Source organism: Crocodylus siamensis, chromosome 15 (assembly GCF_052110815.1).
Source record: "Crocodylus siamensis isolate JL-2025a chromosome 15, ASM5211081v1, whole genome shotgun sequence".
Lineage (NCBI taxonomy): Eukaryota > Metazoa > Chordata > Crocodylia > Crocodylidae > Crocodylus > Crocodylus siamensis.
Window position 1 is genome coordinate 27,849,213 of NC_143409.1, and position 24,845 is coordinate 27,874,057.

Sequence of the window (24,845 nt, forward strand, 5' to 3'; positions counted from 1 at the left end):
TTGTGTACACTTGCATGGACCCAAGGCTGAAGAGAAAAGGCAAGTAGCAGCTAGGCTTGGTCTGCCCAGCTCTGATGGGAGTTAGAAAAGTCTGCCCAGGAGTTTTGATCTATAGAGAAGTTGCTTGGACAGAATTTTCCTGCTGCGGCAGGCTGTATCAACAAGGAGGGAACAGAATGGGATGAGCACAGTAAAAGCAACAGAGCAGGGTAATTCACATCATAGTCAGACACAAAACAATACTGCCCACCACATAATCACCCTTCCAGTTCAGCTTTTGGAAAGAAAGAGCTCTGCCTTCTCAACATTAAGCACCACAAGAGATAACTACTGTAAAAACAGCTAATGAGATTATGCAATTTGGGCAGGATCAGGCACTTGGATACTGCAGTGATGAGAGCTGTTATAAATTAAGAGGACAGCATTGTTCAGCGATCTCTTGTATAAAAATGCACCGAAGCAATTGGACTCCAAAGCACAAACTTCTCTTGTTCAGACTGCTGAATTCCTCAAGAACAGAAGTAACAGCTCTTATCGATTGGGCTCTTCAGCAGATGGCCCAATATGTCAGACTTCCAGCAGCAATACTGAGGAATTCATGGAGCATGGGAGCATAGCATCTTCACATCCACTGCCCTAGAGAATGTAAATCTAGAAGGTAGCCCTTCAATAATGTACAAGCAACAGAAAGGCAGCTCTCACCCTGACCTATGATCTAGTGGCTGGTTGAGAAGACTGGTGTTTGCAATTGTGCTGCAAAGAGATCACTGACCTGCTACCATCACATACATCCACTATCTGGAAGAATCCAGGGACTGGCCTTTGTTTTGGAAGTGCCTTCCACCAGGAAACAAGGGAAGCGGGTATTGCTGCTCACTTGTAAAGCGTGCACTTTTCACAGATTCTCTACCACACCACTGGAAAAATGACTCCATATGGGCCAGACTGGATAGTTTGAGGGGATCCCAGAAATTGAGGGTGAGAAATATTACAGCAGCCCACAATGCAACTGTTTTCATCACCAGAGTGCATGAGGGCTCTTTGGTGGGTACAGTGCAAGGTGACTGCCTCCTGCTCCATGCTCATACAGCTCTCCAGGGATATCAAGGTGAACGGAGAGCAAGCTACCAGATACTTTACCTGTTCTAGATATCAAATCCCATTTTTCCTGGGAGTTAAGAACAGTGAATTCTTCAGAACCTTTGGAGAAGGTATGGAACAGGCAAATGCTTTACCCAGGTTTTCATCCTGCAATAGATGGCAGCCTTCTTGGCAGTTACAAGGACAGGCAAGAAAGTGCCAGGAAATGTGGGAAGTCACTAACCCTTGCTGGCCTATCACTAACTGCAGGGGAGACAGATTTGCCTGAGGAGAGCTCAACTTAGCAGTGCTTCTGATTTGGCCATAAATAATGCCCTTGGCAAATGTCACTGGAACAAGTCAGTTTTTACCAGATATTCCAGCTGTCTTGGAAACATTCAAGTGATCCAGCTTTGCAACAATGCGCTGTCAGGATACTGTCCCAGGAGAGGCAGGCCTGGAGACTCTACAACAGCTTCCAAGTCCCAGTAACTGGAGTTGGATGAATGGCTCCATTGAAGGGAACCCTGGGCAGACCATGCTTCCATAGACAAGGATTTTGGGTGCCAGCAAGCAAAGGTAAAATTCATAGTACAAAAGAGGTGAAGCAAGACCTTTCAAAGGAAGCCTGACACCCACTGTTGCCATCCAGAAAATCCATCAGCCTCTAAAATAACCCACTAAATAGCTTCATTGCCATATTCATTCTTCTCCAGTCATTGTTAATGAAAATAAAGGCTTATTAAAATACTCTTGTACACTACATGCTGGGCTTTCTTGGTAGCCTTGTGTATAAGTCAAGTATAGTATTTACTATGCTGGGCTTCAAACAGCACAATATATGAAGAGTAAGAGCTACAGAACTGTCCCAGAAACTACTGAATCATACATTCCCATTTGGACTAAAAATATTCAGTGTTTATGTGAAAGACCCACATTTGGAAGCATTGGATGCAGGTGTGAGCACCAAGCTAGGGAACCAAAGCTTCCTTATTTAATAGCTAAGCTACTTGCAGGAAATTAAGGCCAGGTCTACACTACAGACCACTTCCAACATAACTATCAGTCAAGGCTGCAGTTCCTTGACAGATGTAGATTTATCAGATGAATTCCCTTATAGATAGTTTAGAAGAACTGGCTTTGCTCACTGAGGTAGTTTAGCTATACTTGTACGAAGTGCAGCTTTGCTGGAATAGGAACTAGGAGTGCTTTAATGGTACAATATACTAGGATAGCATGCTCTTATAATACTTACAGCCTGAGATCACAATTCTTGTTGACATTTCCTCCTGATGGTTATATGGTATTACCCAATTTCCTAGAGCTACCAAGGATACAACAATACTGCTCCCCCCACCTCAACAGCTTGAGTACTGCTTGAAACTTGTATGACTAACGACATCCTGGTTGGGTCAAAGCCAAAATTCACTATGAATTCCCCACAACTCTGTGGGAGGGTAAAGTATAAGAACTCACTGTCTCTAGACACCACAGTGTTGCAAGTGCTGTGACATTAAAGCATTTAATTTCCAGAAAGAAGATGGAGATTGCTTAAAAATCAGCACAGGGAATCCAGATACAATATCCTAACAAGTAAAACATCTATTGCCTGACACTGATCATCTGCACTCCAAATGTACATCCAATTCTCTCAACTGCTGGTCCTAAAGAGGCAGTTCTGCAAACCGTCTCTTCCCTTTGCCCCCTTTCCCTGAGGAGCGTGTTGACATTTCATTGTGTAGGATCAGGAAGGAAGAACAATCTGTACACAATGATTAGCCCTGATATTTTAATGGAAATACTGCACTACAGTCAAGTTTACAACATTTGTATAGAAATCATCACATGGATAGGTGGCCAAGGATCACATTACAGAATACAAAAAGCAATTTAAAATAAAAAGAAATCTTTGCTATTGTACAGGCTGGGATTGGAGCTTGGAGCTCGGATGTCAGACATCGGGAGGGATGAAAGCCATTTGTGAAAACCCTGCTGCAGGAGGATGATGACTCCCCATGGTTGGTTGGTTGGTTTTTTCTCCTGGGCACCTTTGACAGCAGGAATCCCGCCATGTTAACCCCATTCCGCTCAAATGACATGCAGGCACAGACTCTTGGGACAACACACCCACAAAGCAGCAGCAGCTGTTACTTCCAAGCTGGCAAAAGTCATCCAGACTTCCACTTCCAGATCAGCTTTAACATACATAGAAAAGAAACACCCAAGGGTGGGGGAGGTAGGGTGAGGAGCATGTGTCAAACCTCTGAAATGGAAGAGGACACAAGAGAACCCCCCTTCCTATCTGAATACAGTGAAAGGAGGAGAAACTGGACAGGTAACTTATTGCTGGCAAACTCTGAATACTCCCTGGTGGGCTCTTTACTCTCTTTTCCTCTCTCCATAGGAGGCTTCCATTCATCACCGTGGCTGGAACCACTCTCCGTACATTGGCTGCCAATGACTAGTGACCCCTCTAGGCCATGCACTTTTGCCTTTCTGCTCCCCCACAGGCTTCAAGATTTGGAGGTATTCCCCTTCTCCAAACCTTTTGCACCCTGCTCCTCTCCATCTCTCTGCCCGAGGAAAGAACTCAGTTTCCAGAGGAGACAAGCATCCGTCTCAAAATCCCCGTGCAGATTTAATAAGTAGACTTCTGAAAAGTGCAAAGCTGCTTTTGTGGCTCTGCAGCTGGGAGGGTGGAAGCAGTCTGGGCACTACAACTCCTGGCAGCATCACTTTGTGCAAGGAAAGGACACTTTCTCCGAGGAGGCGAGACAGTGCAGCTGTGTCTGTCGTGGCTTACAAAGTCCATGCTGACTTCTTTTAAAATCTGATTCGTCCACTGTTTAAATATCTGCCAGCACTAAACTTCTATACTTAAAAAAATATATATCCCATTTGAGGATTTCACTAGTGAAATGCACCAAAAAGCCCACCCATATGCCCTTCTCTCGTACACACGCACACTCACACACAAAGCAGCTTTATCAAATACTGGTTTGGTACTTAGGATGTTTTTCTCTAATACTGAGAGGGAAAAATACATAAGCACAATCAATCCCAGCTAAGTAGCTCAGTAACACTTCCCAAAAGTGAAGATCCTTGGAGCTGGAAGACAAGGTGGATAAAAATTACCCACCAGAAAAAAAATTTAAAAAATTAAAAGTTATATAATATATATTTATATATCTTAACAGGCTGCTTATTACCTGGTCACATCATCCACGAGCCACACATGTTGCTTCTGCTTTTTCCCTTCAGATTGTAAAGCCAATAATAAAAGTGGTCAAATATCTCCCTCTCTCATGCCCTCCTACCCGCACAAACTGCATGCTGCATGGTGCCTTTCAGAACAGGAACAAGGCTGTGGGTGAGCGAGTTGTCTTCCTCAAGTAAGAACAAAGATGTATTTTTATTTACAAAAAAAGAAAAGAAAAAAGTTTTCACACAAAAGCACTACAATGATAACTCCCTTTGGTAAAAAGTGTAATAAATGTCTTCATAGGTCTGTCTGTAGGTACTAAGTCTCAAGCCACCTGGTACTATGGTACACAAGAAGCTAGTACAGTTATGCTAGCACATCAAGCATACTTTCTTTAATAAAAAACAAAAAAAATTGACAATATGTACATTTATTTACAAAAAAGGAAGGGGAACATGTTAAAATTGTGTTGTTTCTCTCGTGTGTGTATACATGTGTGTGAACAGCTGGTGCATGGCACTAGGAGAGACTAGTAAACAAGCAGGTACAAAAACAGTTCCACTGGCACTAGAAAGGACAGACCAATCTGAACTGGTTAAGTCAGGAGTCCAGCATGGGAAGGAGTAGAGGGAAGGTGAAGGAGGCGGCAAGTGGTAGCTCCATGAGGTGGCTTTTGGCAGCTGGATTGCAGGGGTGATGACCCTGCGTGAGATCCTAGCAAACCTGCTGCAGCGTAACAGGAAAATCCAGTTGCGACAGGCACCTCTGGGTTTCATGACACTTCTGAGCATGTAACTTAAATGCACTGATCCGATCAGGATATGGATGGTATCCCGTTTTCTTCCCTTGACATTCAAGCCATTGGAGAAATCAGGTCTCAACACTGCTGGTGTGTACAAGCTAGTTGTGTTTCTCTAGGATTGCTCAGTTCCAAGAAGGGTCCTTCTCTCCACAGTGCATGCTGAAGTCAAAGGCCTGTGGGTAACAGTTCCAGCACGTTTGTAGGGATCCACATTCCTAAAGAGAATCCTGCTGGTGACAGGTTGTACCAGCTGCGCACTAGTCAAGTAGCCATGTTACGGAGATACACAGTGAAGGGAGAAAGGCATCTTCCTCATTTCCTTGATGCGCGCACACACACACACTCACACTCTGTGATCTTCCCTAGCCCAGGGAGCTTATGGTGTCTTGAATATTGTGCCGTATTTGACGCGGTACTTGTTAATGCTCACAAAGTGCAGGGTCTCTGTATCACAGGTGGTGGTACATGGCACCAAGCCTTCCAACCCTTCTCCCATTAGCCACTTGTTTGTTTCAGCTGCCATTTCACGGGTCACATGTTCCTTGGTCCATTTGTCCACCCAGGCCTGGAATCTCTGGTGCAGCCGCTTGCTCACTCTTTCATGGGACTAAAGAAATTGAAAGAGACATTAAGAAAAGGCTACAGATCATTACATGCTTAGAGTGAACTACAGCAACTTCCTGGGCTAAAGGACTTAGGGAGCTCTTTTCTCTCTGGGGGAAACTTGGAATGCACACACTGTTCCTTGGTGGTTAAAGAAGATAGTGCTGATGGCTTCCAGACACAGCCCTCTTTATCAATGGAAGAGAAAAAAGCCTAATCTGGGTCTAAAAAGTCAAGCACTGGTGAAAGCTAAAGCCAGGAAGACTAAATTCCACAATGTTTATAAAACTGCTACACAACTCTGCCACTTGGTATTTTCTACATATTTTCTGGGATAGCTAGACCACCCAATTAAAGGTTCAGATCTATGAACAAAGACAGTGGAAAATAAATTATACCAAATATTAGGTAGAATTAACTCTAAAGATTATTTTTGTTGTCAGTTTTCTAATATGAGCACTTAGATCCTACTTCCCTAACCATGTCCAATGCTAAGCTTTTCATGTAATTTCTGTTTAATAAATGTCAAATGAGGCAAAACGGTGGTCTTCCTTAAAATAAGAACGTTGATAAAAAAAATTATAGAAACCAGGATGGATTGATTTAGAATCAGTAAGATGGACGTCACTCATTTTAAAAATCAACAAGCAGGGAACCTTTATTTAAATCATAATTTTCACCTGTATTTTTTTTTTTAAGTTATTTTCCTAAGAAAGAATAATTTTCAATGTCTGGCAGCTATTATAGCTAGTAGGTTTTGTGATTAGTTAGAACTTTGAACTGAAAATTAGTATACATTTTATCCTGGTTAGGAAAAAGAAAACTACCTTCAAATGCTACTTTTATAAAATAAAGCTGTTTCATATACATTCTGAGTCTCACATTTTTTAATGATACTGAAAACAACAAATGACATTTCTTATTTACTAGATACTATTTTTACTTCCAATCTGTTTTGAAAAGAATTTGGATGGAATTGTAATAACTATGCATGAAAGCAGCATTTTAAAGTGTTTGTCAGACAACCAAAATGACCATAAAGACACTGGATACATAAGAAACGTGTCTCAAAACTTGCTTCGTATTTTGAACCAATCTGTTAAACAAGGAAAGTATTATCTGCAGTTAGTGAACTGAACCGATTGTTCCTGGTCACCATGTTCTTCAGATCTCATCCTTTCACACCTCATTTTTATTCATAGATTGGAAGAGGAAAACAAGCCTTCCTGCTTTTTCAGTTCCCAACTGATTTCTCTGCTTTGAATGAGCTAGTCATTGAATTGAACTGGGTGAAAAAATTACAATGAAGGAAATATTCTTTCTGCTCCAGCAGAAAAGGGTACTGCTGACACAAGCTGGTTCAGCACTTCAACAGATTCTGGTTCCAGGTGCTTAGCCAGGGACTTCTACCACATCAGTAGTTAGACTCTAAAAATTCTGCAGCCGACACATATTACTTAATGTTTTAAGTGCTGTCATCATTTTGACAGAACCTGTGTTTAGGACTAAAATTACATTTTTAAGTAGATGCGTCTTCTAATACAGTTTTCATTTAAAGTTAAATGTAAAAAAAAAAAGGATTATTAACTTATCCATTTTATCTACCCTGATATAAATATTCTAATGTGATGGGAAATCAACAATTTTAACCAGATCTAACTTTAAAAAAATTGGAACACTAAACCAATTGTCTTTAGCCTTTGATGTGTTACAGACTCAGTGAAGAAGCAAGGTGAAGTCAAATATTTATAATTTAGTACATTCCAGGAGAAGAAGAGAAGTAGCCTCCTGTCAACCTCTCATAGCTTATGAGGGGCTGAAAAGTTTGAACTCTTCACACCCCACATCCAAAGTTTAGTTTTGGACTGAACAAAAAACCCACAGCCCTGCTGAGTAATTTAATAAAGGATTACTGGGAAGTGCAACTCTCATTTAAAAATGGGTCATTCCTAGAAACTCCTATACATGTTGCCATAGTCTGGCTATTCTGTTGGCCTATGAATTTCTGAGACCGGAACACACACATTGGATGTTCTGTAATTGTGACCTCACTTCATCTATCCTTGCCACAAATCCAGCATGTTGGAGCAGTGTGCATATACCTTTGCAGTGCACTTTTATGTGGCAGCAACCCTAGGACTCCTGCTCTCAGTGACTATGAGGATGAGACAGTGGATGTGGTTGGGGGGAGCTGAGTCAGAACAGAGGCACTTGAATTCATTGCACTCTGTATGCTCCCTCTTTGGGGAAGCCCTAGAGATCATGTGCTCTTACTAGTGATTAAGTGGTCACAAAACAAACCCTCCCTAAAAATAAAAAAATAAAAAAGGAAGTAACCTATGGAAGGTGCCCCTAAGCAAGGAACCTGAAAGCTAAGGCCCCTAACAACTTCCCTATGAATTATATCTATCTGGAGAAAGGAGGGTGTTGAGAGATAGGAGAATAGCATAAGGGTTACATCTCAAAGATATTCAGAGAATCTTTACAGCCCCCTAGGAAGACTAAACCAATAGTGTATAATCCTCATGGGGACAGACTGCTACACGGCACAGAACAAAAGCCCAGTGGACACTTTATCTGAGTCTTGCCAGCTGCCTTTTGAGAGCAAAAGTTCCAGGGGGAAAAAAAAAAAAACACTGGCTGCTCTTCTCATTCTTTTGGCTTCTTCCTACCTGCTGAGCACGCAGCAGAGCGGTCCTCCTGTACATGTAATCCTCCGATTTGATCACGTACACCATCTTATAGGAGTTCAGTTTGAATTTACACTCCAGCTTGTCCAAGCTTTCCACATTCTCCATGGACTTCTTACTGTTTCCCTCCTTCCCTTCCTTCTCCTGCTGCTCCCGACCACGCTGACACTTACGGATCCGCCTCAGATTCCTGTAAACCAGAGAATCCCACCTGGAATTAGTGCTTTCCCTCTACAACTAGGCTGGATGTATCTGGGGGTGGTAAAGTAGTTCTGCACCCACCCTTCAAATAACACAAACTATAGCTTGGGGAGGAACTGCCACAACTATTTAGGCGTATGTGCCTACGAGTCAGCCTGCTCGTCCCCCTTCTTACAGAAACTGAAAGTCTGTCAAGGCTACTTTATAGCCATCTCCCTGCACATGAAATGCACTGACTCAGCACCTTCTGTGGTCCAGTGGAGGGCTACTGTAAGCCAAGGCAAGACTGCCAAGAAAGGGTTGGTGATTCCCCAACACCTCTCAGCTCCCTGCTATTTGCAGACTATGCCATCTCTAAGTCACTGGAGAGCAGGAGCCCAGGGTGGACTTGCAGGGTTTTGAAATGAACAGCAGGCCAATACCTCTACCCAGCACTGCCAGGGCTATTGGATTCTAAAGTGGTGTAGTACTAACGCACAAAAGACTGAAATATTTATCGCTGATCAAGGAAGATTTCTCCTCCCTTTACTGTCATGGGGACTTGTGGCCCATATTAGGGTTCACAGCCATAGCTAGCTCACTTACCTCGGCAGGAAGACTGGCTTCTGTGCCAGGTGTTCCCGAAGCTCAGGGGAGGTAGAATCAGAGTTGACGTACCGCTCTACATAATCTGACCAGCGCTGAAAGAGGGAGACAGAACATGTAATTAGCTAACACCTTCTAAATTGAGGCACTGAAACAAACCTGAAAAAGGTTATGCTACAAATCTTCGAAGACTTCATGTGTTCCACCCCCACCCGACTTAGCATCCCTGCAAGGCATAATACAGACATTTACTATTTTAGTTATCCATTTTAAAAATAAGCTAGTAAGTACTTTTTAGCCCAAATGTCTGGAGTTCTTGGTCTTAGAGGACACTTCTGTTTGGCAAGAGGCAGGTCACACGCCCATGGCATCTGGAACATCTGACAGCTCACCCAATACAGTACACTATTTAGATATACAACTTCAGGACTGCAAAGGCTAAGCATATACCCAAATTCAATGTAAACAACGTTCATGAACCATAATAACTTTTATTGAACTATCTGCACTTCATTAAGGCACATTACCTTATTTCTCACCAGTGCCTTACAAGGCCTCTAATAACAGCCTTGACAATGACAAGGTCTAGACAGTCCAAAGTTACTTGAAGAGCTTTGAAATTAACTGTTTGTTAAACTTCCATGTCACCAGCAATGCAGTTAAAGTGGAGCACAAACTAGTTAGTGGGGCTTAGGAGTTCCTATGCAGCAAGCACAGTTTATGCACTAAACATATTCAGATGTTTCATTTGTTGCAATATAAGCAATAAACAAAAAAAGTCAGCATTATGTAGGTAAGCAAATTATTCACATATCCAATATACATATAAATCAGAGTACAGTATAAAAGCATTTCCAGAAGCAGCCAAAACTCTGAAGAATCTGTTCTTACCTCTGCCTCTCTTACCTCCGCCTCCACAGGGTCATCCGAGTTCTCTTCTTCTGTGTCCAGAAGCTCAATGGTTAACTGGACTTGACCTCTACTCTGAATGAACATGAGCTAAAAAGCAAAATACCAAATGGAATTTAGAGACCTTCAAACAACCTCCTTCCCAGTCAGAATGAGAGAGAGAGAAAGAAATTAAAAATTAATTTCATGTAATGATCCGACATAACACCAAAGCTCTAGCAGGATGGGAGGCAAAGAGAATGTTCGCCATGAGTTACACAACCAGAATACAGAAATGTAGAAACAGATCTGATGAGCAGAGAAGTTCCAGCTTGCTAAGGGGCCCATCTAAGAGCAGGTAAAAACAAGAACATAAGGATAAAGACATTTTCTATGTATACCAGCAAAAGAGAGCTGCTATAGCCAGAGCACCATGACACAGAGTGATTTACAAGGAAAACTTAATAGCTGCAATAAAAGGCAGGCAAGAAAGCTGCTTCATTTTGGTACTGGCAATTCAATACAAAAATTCACTCAGCTCAACCATTAACATTAGTTTCAAATTAGGAAGCTTATACAGGCAGACCATCATGTTAGACAGCTTTTAGAAGGCATATTACTATCCAATCAAGCCCTGTAGTTTTAATTCTTTACCTCTTAGCTTATTTTGAAGCTCTCAGTAAGAGCAAGAGATAGTCCAAAATAACAGAAGCCTTGATCAATTAATTTTACTAGCTAAGGGTGGCTCTGACCATTTCCTAGTTCACAGTAATGAGAAGTATGGATTTTTAAAATGATGCGTCAGATATATTTAGTGCAGTCAGCAAATAAAAATGTAGTGCATAGTTAGTACATTATAGCCAGAGATTCCATGCTACAAAGGGTGAGGTAGAGAAAAAAATTGGAAAGCTTTTCTGACCCAGAAAAAGATTAAAATCATAGCAAAAATGATACATCGGTGTGAGACTGAGGTACCGTGAAATACAAGGAAAATTCTGTTTTATTCAGGATCCATATTTGTCCTCAATCTGTCTTTTAAGGGTCTTGGTTCTAAAAAAAAATCCTATAGGAAGTGTTAATACTGTCTCTGTGTGCAAGTTCTACACTATTTGTTTGCATTAACACAGGTCCTACCAAGGATTGAATAAATAGTGCCATAGTGGGTCAGAACAACGGTCCATCTAGCCCAGTATCCTCGTCTCTGTCAGAAGCATAAGTGGTTGCTAACGGGAAAGCAACGTACTAGACAGATCTAGAGTGATCTATCCTCTATCCGTTACCCTCCCTGGTGTCCACCATTACTGGTTTAGACATGCCAAAGGAAACATCAGCAACTGTTCCATTCACAGCTATCAATGAATCTATCTAGTCCCTTTTTGAAGCTGGCTGCTATCTGCCTCTACCACCTTGTGGCAATAAATTTCACAAGTTAACTACATGTGTAAAACAGTTACTAGTACCTCTCTAAGGAGATTCTCTGAAGTTGTAACAATCTATAATGGGCCACAAAGATTTCCCTGTAACATTCTACAAGAGCTTCAGAGAAGGCAAATGTCCATAGGTCTTTGGGATATTTGGATCCTTTGCTCCTTTCTTATGAGGACATTGTAATCACCACTCCTTTCTTATGACACCTATCAGGGATTCCTCCCCTATGAATCAGTGAAGACACTGAAGGTCATAGTAATTCTTACCTTGAAACAGTTCTCATCAGACATAAGCTGCTCTGCTTTGCGTTGGTATGTAGCCTCTAAAAGGGTGCGAGAGGATTGTGTGGTCAGCAGACCTCCAGTAGCTCCATTGTTATTCTCAGACAGGTAAAGATCTGTCACCTGCACACAGATCTCATCACTAACTATGTGCTGGAGCTGTGAATATGAAAAACATGGAAGACTATTAGGGAAAAGAGTTTTAAAAATACCGGACAACAAATGCCTCTGGATTTGGTACACTGCCTACCACCAAACTCCCACACGGGTGTGGGGGAGGCCTCACATAATTTATAGTCTGGATGCCCTGTCTTTCACAGTCAGGGTTTAGAAGAAAATAGAACACTAAGAATATTTTTTAATTGATACCATACATAAAAGTTTTAAAGCCTGACATTAAAGGAAACTAATAAACAGAGCTGAACTTTCATCACTTCATTTTTCTGCATTTTTGTAAGCAGACTTTTATATGTAAATACTCTAGAGTCACAAATGACATGTGGGAAGCCACGCTGGATCTCCTGAAACATGCGGTGACAGTCATTTGCAGATTTTCCACCCTACACACTATGCAATCCTGTACTGGCTGAAGGATTCCACATGTTCATCAGCATATATAACAGGAAAGCACACACTTAATTCCTACTTTGGACTACTGTTTGCTCAGAGTTTTTAGCTAAAATATCCAACAAAACAGGACAAAGTTATAGACTTACTAACCTTTTTCTACTGTGTAGTAATCACTACAGCTATTAGGAATGTGTCCTTTAAAATAAGTACTAGAAAGTTGCTATGGGGGAGGTACAAACTAGATGGCAGGGAGCGAATCCAGGCTGATTTGGACAGGCTGGGGAATGGCTGAACAGAATAGGATGCTGTTTAACAAGGACAAGTGTCATGTGTTGCACCTGGGGAGGAAGAATCATCAATAATCCTACAGCCTGCAAGGTACCACTAAGTAGCACAACTGTGGAAAGGGATCTCAGAGTCATAGTTGACTCCAAAATGAACACGACTTACCAGTATGAGGAGGTAACAAGTAAAGCTAACCGCACCCTGTCATGCATAAGTAGGTGCATCACAAACAGGTCTAGGGAGGTGATACTTCCCCTTTATGTGGCATTGGTTAGGCTGTAGCTGGAGTACTGCCTTCCGTTTTGGGCGCCACGCTTCAGGAGGGATATGGATGGCCTGGAGTGGGTTCAGAGGAGGGCCAGTCATCTGGTTAAGGCTTACAGAAAAAACCTTATGTGGACCAATTGGGAGACCTGAATCTCTTCAGCCTCCACAAGAGGAGGCCGAGAGGTGATTTCATGGCCACCTACAAACTCATTGGGGGGGCGGGGGGAGAACAGCAGCAAGAAATAGGGGATACAATGTTTACCAGGGTGCCTGTTGGGTAACTAGAAATAATGGCCACAAACTGGAAGAGAGCAAATTCAGACTGGACATCAGGAAAAAATTCTTTATAGTGAGGGTTGTCAAAATATGGAATAAGCTTCCAAGGGAGGTGGTGCTATCCCCTTCCTTGGAGGTGTTTAAAAGGAGATTGGACAGACACTTGGCTGGAGTCACCTGATCCCAGTACCCATTCCTGCCCAGAACAGGGGGTCAGACTCGATCTAATAAGTCCCTTCTGACCCTAACATCTATGAAACTATGAAATAATTACCCTATAAATATCATCTAACAAGTTGTCATTTTATATAACCGATATGAAGGAAAGGTGCAGAGCACAGAGTTATGCAGCGTGTAACCCAATAGGAAGGGCTTGCTAATCATCTGAAGGTGGCTGGTTGGAGGAATTAAAAAGTCAAGTGCTAACTAATTAGGTCCCAGTTTAAAATCAAGCGTTAGCTGCCTTTTCAATCCATTCTGTGTCAAAACAGACATTGATAAATTGTTTTTTACTTTAATTTTCACCAAACCAGGACCTAACCAGCCATTTTTAGATCAAAACTATTTTTATACAAGTTTTGCATTGCCTTTCCAAGTTTTTTTTAAACAAATGGCAATATTTCGTTTGTACATTCAGCGTATCAACTTCTTTTGAAAAGGCAAAGCAAGCTCAGAGGAATGATATATGCATCTTTGAAGAAACTGAAGAGAACAGATAAAGCACCACAGGTACCCAAGGGCAGGATATACCTGTAAACACCTTGAAATATTGATCTGTTTAAATACACTGTAACTTACCCTTTTTGTTATAACCCTTGAAGAGCTAAATGGGGAAATGCCCACTGTCCCTCATCTAGCTTAAAACATCTAAGTAGATACAACATTCTCAAAATTCTCTGTGATCATGAAGAATGCCCTCTCTTATAGGAAAGTCCAATCCCACCCACTCTCTTTGTACCCCAGGAATATATAATACAGGTCACCTGTCTAACAATGCTTTGGATCAGCTTGTCCATGGTAAAGGCGATGTAGGCATGAATAGTGAACATCTCACGCAGTGAGTCCTCATACTGAGATGAGTCCATGTTGCCATCTAGCAGATTCCGCACCATGTCCAGAAAAGCTGGGTAGTAATCCTCGACATCAATATCCACTACAGGGAGAGAGCATGCAAGATGAAACATATTCCAACTCACCTGGGAAGGGCTGTTCCTACAGGCCTACTCTGACTTCTAGGAATGATAGGGCCATATGTCTAGGGCCTCAGTCTTAGTTTGACCAGACAAGCCTGTGAACAACCAGAACAATCTACAAAGGAGGAACAGAACTGTCAAATATTCAAAATGATTCCTTTTAAAAGAAAGTTACTGACAATTTTGTCACCAGTTCTCTGCGCTGACCTCCTCTGAGGCCTCTTCTATAGTAACTCTCCAAAACAGGAGGTTCTCTCCTCAAAAAGCATTAAGCATATGTAGAGCAATGACTTCGTTACAGCTATAGCTTGTGTGAACAACCTGTGGCTCTAATGAAGTCCTTACTACACATATTCCTTCTTTTGGAATTTCAGTAGTGACTAGAGGATTCAACAGGTATTCAGGCCCACTGCATTAGATGCTGTACAAGTACACAAGAGGCCATCCCTGCTTCAATGGATTTAGTTTTAGCAGATTCTCCAAAGCCCTAGGAGACTGCTTAAACTTCACAACCACCATAATTCCTGCCCCAGCATCCCTTCCCCCACAAACCCATGCAAGAAGTGTGCTCACTGGGCTCCTTTAGTCGCAGCTGGATGGCAGGGCTGTCACTCTTGTCTCGTTTTATGCCTAGCACTTCCCGCTCCCACTCCCTTTCCCGGTTCTCTTCTTCAATTTGCCGCTCAGCTTGGGTGCAAATCCTCAGCAGCCGTAAGCACAGGATCTGATGCAGCCGCATGAATATGTACCAGTTGTTGTTGACGTAGAAGAGGTTGTACACCTCATCCATGCCCCGCAGCTTCTGAGCCGTCGTGTTGTTGAACATCAGTTTGGTTTTTGGAGGACTGCCACCAACACCATTGTGCTTTTTCGCAGCCCCTGTGGCTTCATCCACATCCATTTCCTCCTCCTCCTCCTCCTCCACATCTGAGAGCTCACCTCGCTGAGCAAACAGCAGGTCTGGAATGAAGTGATACATGATCTGCTTGATTTTGTATTTGTCCTCTTTCTGGATTCCTGTCTGCCGTTTTACATGGTGGATGATGAGGGAGGCAGCATCCTCCAAGATTTGCTTGTCTTCATAGGCCAGTGATAGGTGCGGGCCTGTGGGTACTCCGGCATTGTCTTCTGAAGCTTGTTCTTGCCTCTGAGGTAGAAAGTGCAAACAAACAGCATGAGTCATTTTCATACAAGCAATTTATCATGTTTCCACGAGCTTTTTGAAAAGCTTTTCCAAGGAGCTAGATTTCTTCTCTCATTACAATCCTTAGCCCGACTCTACCTACCCCAAGCAAACAAAAGCTGAGTCTGTAGAGAAGGGTTGAAAGTAACTGTTCAGAGCACAGGCAGTTGAAAGAAGGAGACTATCAGGTAATCATTGCCTTACCTCATCATAGATGCTCTCAATCTCATTGAGGAGACTCTTTGACCTCAGGACCTTGGTGTCGTTCTGTTTGAAGTTGATGCCCTGGTGATCCAATGATTTCAGGTAATATTTCTCATTCTGCTCCCGCCAGACTTTGTTGAATCCTCTCTGGGCTTCTCGCCACTCTTCTTCTTTCATCTTTAACCTTACAGCAAAAAATAGCAAAAATAGGAGTTAAGAAGTGCACATATACCATACTGATGAATGCTGGACCAGGACAGAGTAGGTAACAAAGAAAACAAGTCTTCCACCCAAGATCCATTATCCACTGAAACACCACCACCTCTCAGAAGCTGTGGTTGTATGACCTCGTTAACTAGGCTAAAGAGGACATTCACCCCAGCCTTTCACTATTCCATACAGCTTTACCAGAGTTCTGAGAGAGGTTCTAGGTTTACTTTGATACTCCAGGATTCTACAGCCCAGAATCGAGATACAGCAGTCACAAACAGTTCTGCAGTCTTATAATCAGTTGGTCAAAAGAGTCCCAGGTATTTGAAACATGTTAGAAATAAGCACAGTGCATGAGGATTTAGCCACATGCTGAGGACTACAGAACTCTCAAACTTCTTGCTGATTCATCTTCATATATTCCCTTTACATGATCCTTCAGACCTACAAACAACTCTGAACCGTCACCCAGCCTGTGATTAGCATTAAAGTCAGTCAACCGTCACCTCAGAACACATGCACTGTAACCATCCTCATCCTATTTAAGAGGAAAAAAAAAAAAAAAAAATCACAATGAAAATCCTCCATAGCCTCTGCTTCCCATATGGAGCCAAACAAAAACCTCTCTCTCTCTCCTCACTGAGGATTAAAATACTGCATTTTTCATTTAGGTGAAAGATATTTTTCTGACAGACTAGAACTCTGCAAAAATGTAGGTCACTGAGCACTCCAGGTGTCTGCACACACAGATGCATCTCACATGGCAATCACTTTTCAAAACAGTATCACTGGCTCAATCTAGCTTTTATACCACAACCATCATGCAGGTGTCTGAGAGGTTCCTTCCCATAACAATTTTCTCTTGTTTCCTTATATCTAGTTCTTGGAATATATCCCTCCTCAGTAGAGTCACTCTTTTATATGAGACTGCAAAAATATAAACATATAGGTAGACTTTGTGAGGTAACAAAGTAGGAATCATCTGTGTTTAAACAATAGGATGATAATAGCAAATGGGACATTTTGATGCTTTTATAACAAATACTGACCACCTACTACTGCCCTGCTAAGAATAGTATTATTTTTGCTTCCAAATTATTAAGAGTACAACAGATAGCAAAAGTACAGAGCACTGATTCCAGCAAAACAGTGCTGTAGCATCTTGCTGTGTAAAACCAGAAATGGCCAGGATGACAGCAGATATGAAGGTTACTTTATACTCACTCACAGATCACACTCTTCAGCTACTGTAGTTGGAATATTCAGCACTTACTTCACTGAATAGCTCAGTGCACGTGTTTTCCTTTACAACTTCCTTATCCAACTCACTGAGGACAGTAAAGGAAGAGGAACTCGGTGGCATGTCATGTCCAAAAGCGAGTGGCATGCAAAACCACTAGGGGGCTTAGTTCTTATTCTGTTCTACTCTCACTGTCCTTTAGCATGCAACATAAAACCCAGAGAAATTTGGAAAGTCTGGTATTCAGGGTTGGAGACATGGGTGCTAGTCCTGCACAGATGGTACTAGAGAACAGGTTTAGACATACTGCCTTTCATTTTCACTAACTGGCCCTTTGTTCATGAAAAGAGATACAGGGACATGGGACATGTTTTTGTACAGTTCTGTAAAACCAACTTTTGTATAGCCTCCCAAACCTATAATTTAAATACCAGTGATCACATCTCATATCAGTCTTTCCTTGCTGATCTCTGAGCCCAGTTCCATTACCACTATGCCTTTCTTGCAATAGGCTGACCAGAATTGGAGATTTTCTTCTGTTCCATTCCTTTAGCATCATTGATCTCTGCAATGTTTTCAGGATAACTTTATGGACCACATTTTTCCTCCCACAGAAAACTGTGCTTCTACCTGTAGCTTACAAGCAACAGGTCAGCAACTTTCAATATAAGAATTTTACAACGCAGGTTCTGACAAATAGGTAGCTGAAGACACCTATTATGACTGGTCCAATTAATCATCCCTGATTCTACCCTCAATATTGTATTTAGACCCTTTCACCAACCAGGAACTGGTAACTTTGACTTGAAATCTACTTCCAACACAGACTATCATTTGAGTCCCTGATCACTTTCAGAGATTAAATGCGTTACGGGTCCAACTCAGTCCTGCCGATCTCATAGAAGCTGTCCTCATCAGAATAAAATGCAACTCCAGGATTGCAAAGGTTCTTGCACTTTCAGTGTGGTTGGTGTCATTTTTGCTTTCATATTTCTAATTGGTCATTATGAAATTACTATAACATTAGAAGTATCAGCACTCTGCAGATTGCCCCAAAGAGGCTGAGGTCCTGAAAAACAGAAACTATATGTTCTTACAAGTTTGAATAGTGCCTGGCCTGTTGTGAGCTTTACTAGAATACAAGTATGTATGCCAGGATGCAGGAAGTACCTTTTCAGCACAATGGGAACTGCAACAGATGGATTCTTTCTCAGCCCATCTATGATGTCAGCCGCCTTGTCAGCATATATCCTCTGCAGGGCCTTGCGGTGGATCACCTCTGACGTGCCACCTAAAGTGTTGTCCAACCGGAATTTAGCTTGCTCCTCAGCAGACAAGCGAGAGAGTTTCTTCTGGATTGCCTCTAGGACTCTGATTGTTGCCAAGTTGGTCTCCAAGACAACATCCAACTGAAAGATAAGGCACATTACTCTATGAAAACCAACGTTTAAGGGATAGGAATTCTTGCTTCACAACACCTCTGCAGTACTGTGAATTCAAAACAAGGCAAATTCAAAGCAATGGTTTAATATTTCTGTACTTGGTTGTTCTAGCCTAGTTGTATTGCATGTTTTCTATATAATACTGCATCTCTCCACAAGAAGTTGAAGACTATCAAAATGATACCTTTAGGAAATAAAAGACATTTTTTGTGTGGGTAGCACACAATTGACAGTTACACTACAAAAGGATGCAACAAACCTTAGCACACAGAAATAATTGCTGTACTGACTTTCACTCCAAGTAGTTGTCAATCATTTAACACTTCCACTGCAACCGTTTTCAAATTATTAAACACAGAAACTTAAATTCTTATGTACTATGTGGGTAGTAAATGGTAAAAAACACTGACAGTCAAGACTTTCATTTGCAATGACCTGAGCAGAAGAGTGGTGACAAAGCTATTAAGCTAAAAATCAGTGGGTAGGAGGTAGACGGTTGATCAGAAGTCATTCACATTTTACTTTTTGTATTTGAAAGGGTGGGTAGGGCTTAATTAGAAGCCATGTAAAACACCTATCCTCCAGAAGACCAGATTCTAAGCAGCAACATTTAAGCAGTAATTGTGTCCATATGGCTCACTAGTTCACAGAACTCCAAACTTCAAGAAATGGAGAAGAATATCTACCTCAAAACGCTCATCTTCACATCTGTAGATGTGTTCTTCATATTGTGTTTTCTTGGAGCTAACAAAGGTGGAATCTTCAGACCATGAAGGGAAGGAGACCCAAGTATCATTCAAAACCTGGGAACAAAGGAGGCAAGGTGAATGACAGTTTTTCTCTAAGGCATCATAGAAGACAGATACCCAAATTTCTATTACCTCATTCCTAAGTTTAAGGCACCTAGATTCTTTACAGCCATTTACTGCCTCTTCCTTGGTAAAGAGGCTGCTCTGTGCATAAAGGAACCCCTTAAGAAGGATTCTCAAACAAGGTGCTAGAGCAGCTTGAAGTGCCATGAGAGTCTATTAAGGATGCTGTGCGGTGCCCCACTACATTAGGTGTGCTAACACCTATACACAATTCACAAGATAACTCATAGATTTTAAGTTGTAACCTATAGCATCAAAAACATTCTGATAGTCAGTGGCCTCTCTGAGTTCTTTGCAACAGAAGAATTGCTTTATTATTTTTCTGTACTCAAGAAAAAGTTAAAACTAAAAAGCTGGCATTTTCCAAGGGCTGCCTTAAGTATAAAAAGGTTGAGAACCACTGTCCTATGGGTCCTCAGGAAGGTTGGAGATCTCTCTTCTCTCAAGGGAAGTTGAAGAGAAAGATCAAATAATCCTTTTAATATACTGGCTGTGGATTTATTTGGCTGGCTGAAATAAATCCACTATATATACACAACTGTTTAATGATGCTAGGCAGTTACCATGTTATGGTAAGTATAATTCATTGTTAGAAACCCGATGGCTTTTTTTCTATTTAAAAAATGCCACCCCCCCCAAACAAAAGTGTAGTTAGAAACTGAAAAATCAGCCCAAGATGCTGAAATAAAAATTTAAAACTCTATCTGATGACAAGCTCCTGCAGCTTCTACAAACACAAACAGAAGCAGTTTTTCCCCCCCAAGCCCCTGAAAACCAGGCTACTAAGGCTGTGCAAAGGTTCAGTTGCTCATTCAATTCGGAGGAGATTCAGCCCAATTCGGCAGCTGAATCTCCATTAAATCGGGAAACCAATAAAAAGTTCTGAATTGATTCAAAGCCTCTGAATCAATTCAGAAAAGATTTGGAGAGCTTTGGCAATTCGGGAAGTCCCCACTCACCACTGCAGAGAGCTGGACCCAGACTCTGTGCTGGTAGGTAGGGGGCAGGGGAGGTGGGGCTGGAGGAGGTCGGAGGGGACCATGGAGGGACCCCTGCCAGGCCCCATTCTCTGCCTGCTCCTCCCCCAGCCCCCCTGAGCACCCCCCTACCGCTTCTCGCTCTCCCAATCCCCCCTCCTCCCCATGGCTGCCCTACCCAGCCCCAGAGTCCTGGCTCTTAAAAAAAAAAAAAAAAAAAGCCCCACACTTACTAGTTGCTACAACGGTCATCAGGGTCTCGTGGCACAGCCCCCCCCAGTGGGGCAGAAGGGGGCAGCAGATATTACCCCCTGCCTGGCAGGAACTGGTTAGTGCACGGCTTTGTTTTTGGTTTTTTTGAAGTGCCAGGATGGGCAGCCAGTGATGCGACTGGCAGAGCGGGCAGGGGATGAAGCCTGTTTGATTTGGAGATTTGGCAGAGGCTGACTCTGAATCAAACTGCTGTCCCCCAAATCGGCTGAATCCGAACCCAAAACAAATACTAGCAGCTTCGCACAGAACTACATACAGATTTGTGTTCCCTGCTTTAAGGCAGGCAGGTTCAAGGAATCTGGTCCATCTTTATGGACCTGGCACCAGACCACACGTTAACTGTAGGCCAACGTTTACAACTGCACCATGCAGCACATCCTTTAGAGATTTTATGGCACAGTCTGAAACCTTAATTGTTTTGAGGATGCTGTTTTAGCTGTCTTACTATCTGCTACCCTTATAACACTTAAAAAGGGGGGGGAAACTCCTCTTTCCCACAATTCCATATAAACTACTTGCATTGACTAGTAACAACCCTCCTTCCATTCTTTGTGTCATTAGCAAACCTGAAACTTGCCCCTAAGGTGCAATATAGCAAATATATGTTGAGGTGCCCCAGAATTTTTACAACCCCCAAAGGAAGAGATTTAACTAAGCTCTGAGGTTTCCCTCATCCCCAGCAAATGCTCTTATCCCTCTTGCGAGGCAAGAGAATCTTAACCAGTATGCACCACAAGTCCCTGCCCACCCACATGAGAACCACTGCCTTTCCAGGTCTAGAGGATGACAGTCACGGTCACCACAGAACACAGCAAGGACTGAGCCCAGACACTGACACTTCCTCTCAAGAGACCAGGATTTCAAGATAGCGCACAGCTGTGCAGTTAATTCCCTTTATTACCCTCTTCTACACCACCTACTAGTTGTTCTGGCCCAGCTGCTTGCAGAGAGATTGGAAACAGGCTTCTCCCAACACACAAATTCCTCTGGTTCAAAGCTCCTTACCTCTTTACACAGTGGAGTCCGCCCTGTACATTTGGGCTGCTGGTAACTCTTAGGCAAGGCTCGGTAGCTGGAACCCAGTCGTTTACAGGAGGCATAGTCTATTTCCATGGCAATTCCCTCTGTAGCGCGCTCCTTGGGAAATGTCTCCATATGAACAGACTCTTTGTAACCCAAAAAGTTTTTAAACCAAGTGAACAGTTCTGGAAATTTCCTATAAAACACACATATGTGAAAACTGTAGCTGCTTACAAGTCAAATCCCAGTACTCTAAAGTATGAAGTAGGGGCCGTGCTCAAGAGTGCTCCTAGAATTCAGTGTGGAGACAGAAGACCCTGGCCACTCAGTCCCACTAATTCTCTACACTTGTGCACATTCATCAAGACAAACCACTCTGCTTTTCCAGACTGCTCCTGCCTTAATTCACTTTGCGGACTTTTTATGGTTCCTTTGCCTCTTTATTTGGTGACAGGGGAGGGAAGGTGCTAGAACACTCCTAACATACCTTATCAACAAGGCCTCATTCATCCATATATGAGATATGAAAGACTACTGAGAGATGAGGGTATATCCATACCTTCTCACTTAAAATTAGCAGGAGCACACTGCAGTGTTATCTACAGGGAACGTCCCAGATTGGTTTTGCTTCTTTGCCTAAATAATTTGGTGGGTGCTAATACTCAGCAGATAGAGGCATTGACTAAAGAGAAGCTGTGAGAAACAAATCTAGGACTCTACTGAAAAAACTCCCAGCTTTTAGGATGAGTCTATCAGCACCAATGCTTCCACCAATACCCTGACAACAAAATATAAATCTAAAGAGGACACAGGCCAACATGAAAACATATAAAGATATTTCACCCCTTAGATTCTGCTTGTGGAAAACATAATTTGACTTGATCAGAGACTAAAACATGCATCTATTAGACTCCCATCTTCTCCTACAAAGGGGGACACTTCTATGCCTGTTATCACTGCTAACTGAATAACTGCTCATTTAATACATTTTTTTCGTTACATGGGAGAATGATAAAGTTCAACTCTAGGATAATAAAGTGATCTTTATTATACCTTTCCTGATATAGATACTCTCTTATAGCTCCAGATACATAAGATAGATGGGAGAAAACAATTTTTTAGAGTGTTTTCACTGACACAGATCTACTATCTTACCTTTTTTGGCTAAAATTAATGTCTTAATGACACAAAATTTGCCTAGTTCCACTGAAGACAAGGACTGCAACCTCTTCCAGGGAGTCTCTCTAGGCTGTACAGCAGTCCACACAATGGGGGCCCTGATCCTGCTCTTAATTTGGGATCTTCTTGTCTTTAGTTCCCTTTCTGACATGTACATTAATTCTATTTAAAGCAGTAAGGAATGTTAAACTTGCAGCCCCAAGCGGATGTAAAAATAGCTAGCATGTGTACTTTACACACAGGCCTTACTATAAACTGTTAGCATGGAATTATTTGGTATACTAGCAATGTCCCAAGAGGGGTCTAAAGCTTCTGCCTTTACACCTGAGTAACTTAAAGTTCTGGTCTCAGTTTCTGTATAAAACTTGACCTGTTCTCTCAATGACCTACTCCAAAAAAGCTCTATTGCCAATTCTTTGATGAGAATGGTCAACATTCATTACCCTTGCTCAGGCTGGGCTAGAAGAGATAGGCATCTCAGAGAGGAGCAGCACTCTGTTCTCACAGCTGTAGGGTATTAGCTCACTGATGTACAAGTAACACCCTGTAAGCATTTAGTGGACAGGTGATTAAATGAACAGTAGTGTACACAGATGCACCAAACAATGCTAAGACTCCCTCTCAGTTACACATATATCATGCTGCAAGCAGCTCAGGAAATTAAATGCCCAGTTAGTTCCTAGAGCTATAGAGCTCTGGGCCACAGAGCTAGTTGTACATACCATGCACAAGACATTCTTTTCCTTTAAACAGAACTTACTTCCCAATATACAAAACACACTAGATCCCCACAGACCCTCCCAACAATGATTACACAAACAATTGGACTTGCTCAACCTTCACTTACCCCAAGAATGGAGAAACTAGCTGCACAAGCTCAGCACGGGAGATGACCTCCTGGTTAAAAATAACCAGACAGCGAAGGAAATTTTCATATGCCTCTGTACTACGCAGTGCTTTTCGGACCTTACAAATACACAGGGAGGAGGAAGAAAATTAATACAGAGCTGGAAATGAGTGAGGTGTGCCATGCCTTTTTGGGCACAGTCTATTTAATAGTATGATCTCCAACTACTGTTCTGCACAGATACTACACATTCAGGCAGGATGTGGCACTTTTAGACCTGGGGGATGGATACAGTTGCTTTCAAATGTCTCCATCTTGTTCAAGGACAACTGAAGGCTAGAGTCAAAGAGGACACAGGCTGGAGGAGCCTATATAAAACAAATCATAAATTAATATAGGTGTCTCTGGCTCTCACTTATCTAGTCCATAAAGTGAGAACAACATTTGATTGACTGATGCCATTATTCTACTGAGCAACCCATGTGAAGTGAATAATCAAGATCTCTAAGTAGAAACCCTGAAGAGTTATAAGTAAAATAAGGGTCTACACAGAAAAACTTTGGCTAGAACTAGTTTATGAAACACTGCAAGTAGAAATGAGACTGGCCGTCTACTCTTCTGCTTACAGAAGCAGAAAGAATAATGCAGCCTCCATTCTCTCTGGGAAGTCCAGGCTACACAACTGTCTATTGCAGCTTAATTGAAAGCATTTCATACTACAGCTCCAGCACTGTTTTTCAGCTTGCATTAAAATCTCAAACTTAGTTTAGTAAGCCTCCTCCTCTCCTTTAGTAAGGGAGGGCTGAATCAGATTCATTTTAGCACCATTATCTTCCCCAGGAGAACTGCAACTACACGTCACATGGAGATCTATCATCATCAGAGGTTATTCATCATTACAATTAAAATTCTACTATCGGGATTTCTACATTTACTCATGGTAACACCTACGTGTTCTTCAAGTAATACACTGGCTTTCAGTTACCATTAGCCAGCCTTCAGTTTGTTGCTATTTGTGCTACATCAGTACGGAAAAACAGGATGGTG

The 24,845-nt window shown here is 42.1% G+C and overlaps 1 protein-coding gene across 9 annotated transcripts in view; it reads right to left on the reverse strand.

Moving 5' to 3' along the window:
- Window positions 1–2,855: 2,855 nt before the first annotated feature.
- Window positions 2,856–24,845, reverse strand: part of SIN3A (SIN3 transcription regulator family member A) — a 48,017-nt gene continuing 26,027 nt past the window's right edge. For 6 of the 9 annotated variants that reach the window (XM_090029898.1, XM_090029897.1, XM_090029896.1 and 3 more), the window contains exons 10-21: window positions 23,799–23,917; window positions 21,758–21,968; window positions 19,317–19,433; window positions 18,359–18,597; window positions 15,739–15,922; window positions 14,925–15,498; window positions 14,142–14,311; window positions 11,746–11,919; window positions 10,055–10,162; window positions 9,164–9,258; window positions 8,360–8,567; window positions 2,856–5,691 (exon numbers count right to left, since the gene is read on the reverse strand). In XM_090029898.1, the coding sequence (XP_089886024.1) occupies window positions 5,461–5,691; window positions 8,360–8,567; window positions 9,164–9,258; window positions 10,055–10,162; window positions 11,746–11,919; window positions 14,142–14,311; window positions 14,925–15,498; window positions 15,739–15,922; window positions 18,359–18,597; window positions 19,317–19,433; window positions 21,758–21,968; window positions 23,799–23,917 (2,430 nt within the window). In that variant the 3' untranslated portion in view covers window positions 2,856–5,460. The remainder of the gene's footprint in view (window positions 5,692–8,359; window positions 8,568–9,163; window positions 9,259–10,054; window positions 10,163–11,745; window positions 11,920–14,141; window positions 14,312–14,924; window positions 15,499–15,738; window positions 15,923–18,358; window positions 18,598–19,316; window positions 19,434–21,757; window positions 21,969–23,798; window positions 23,918–24,845) is intronic. The other 3 variants (XM_090029901.1, XM_090029903.1, XM_090029902.1) reach the window with 3 other exon arrangements.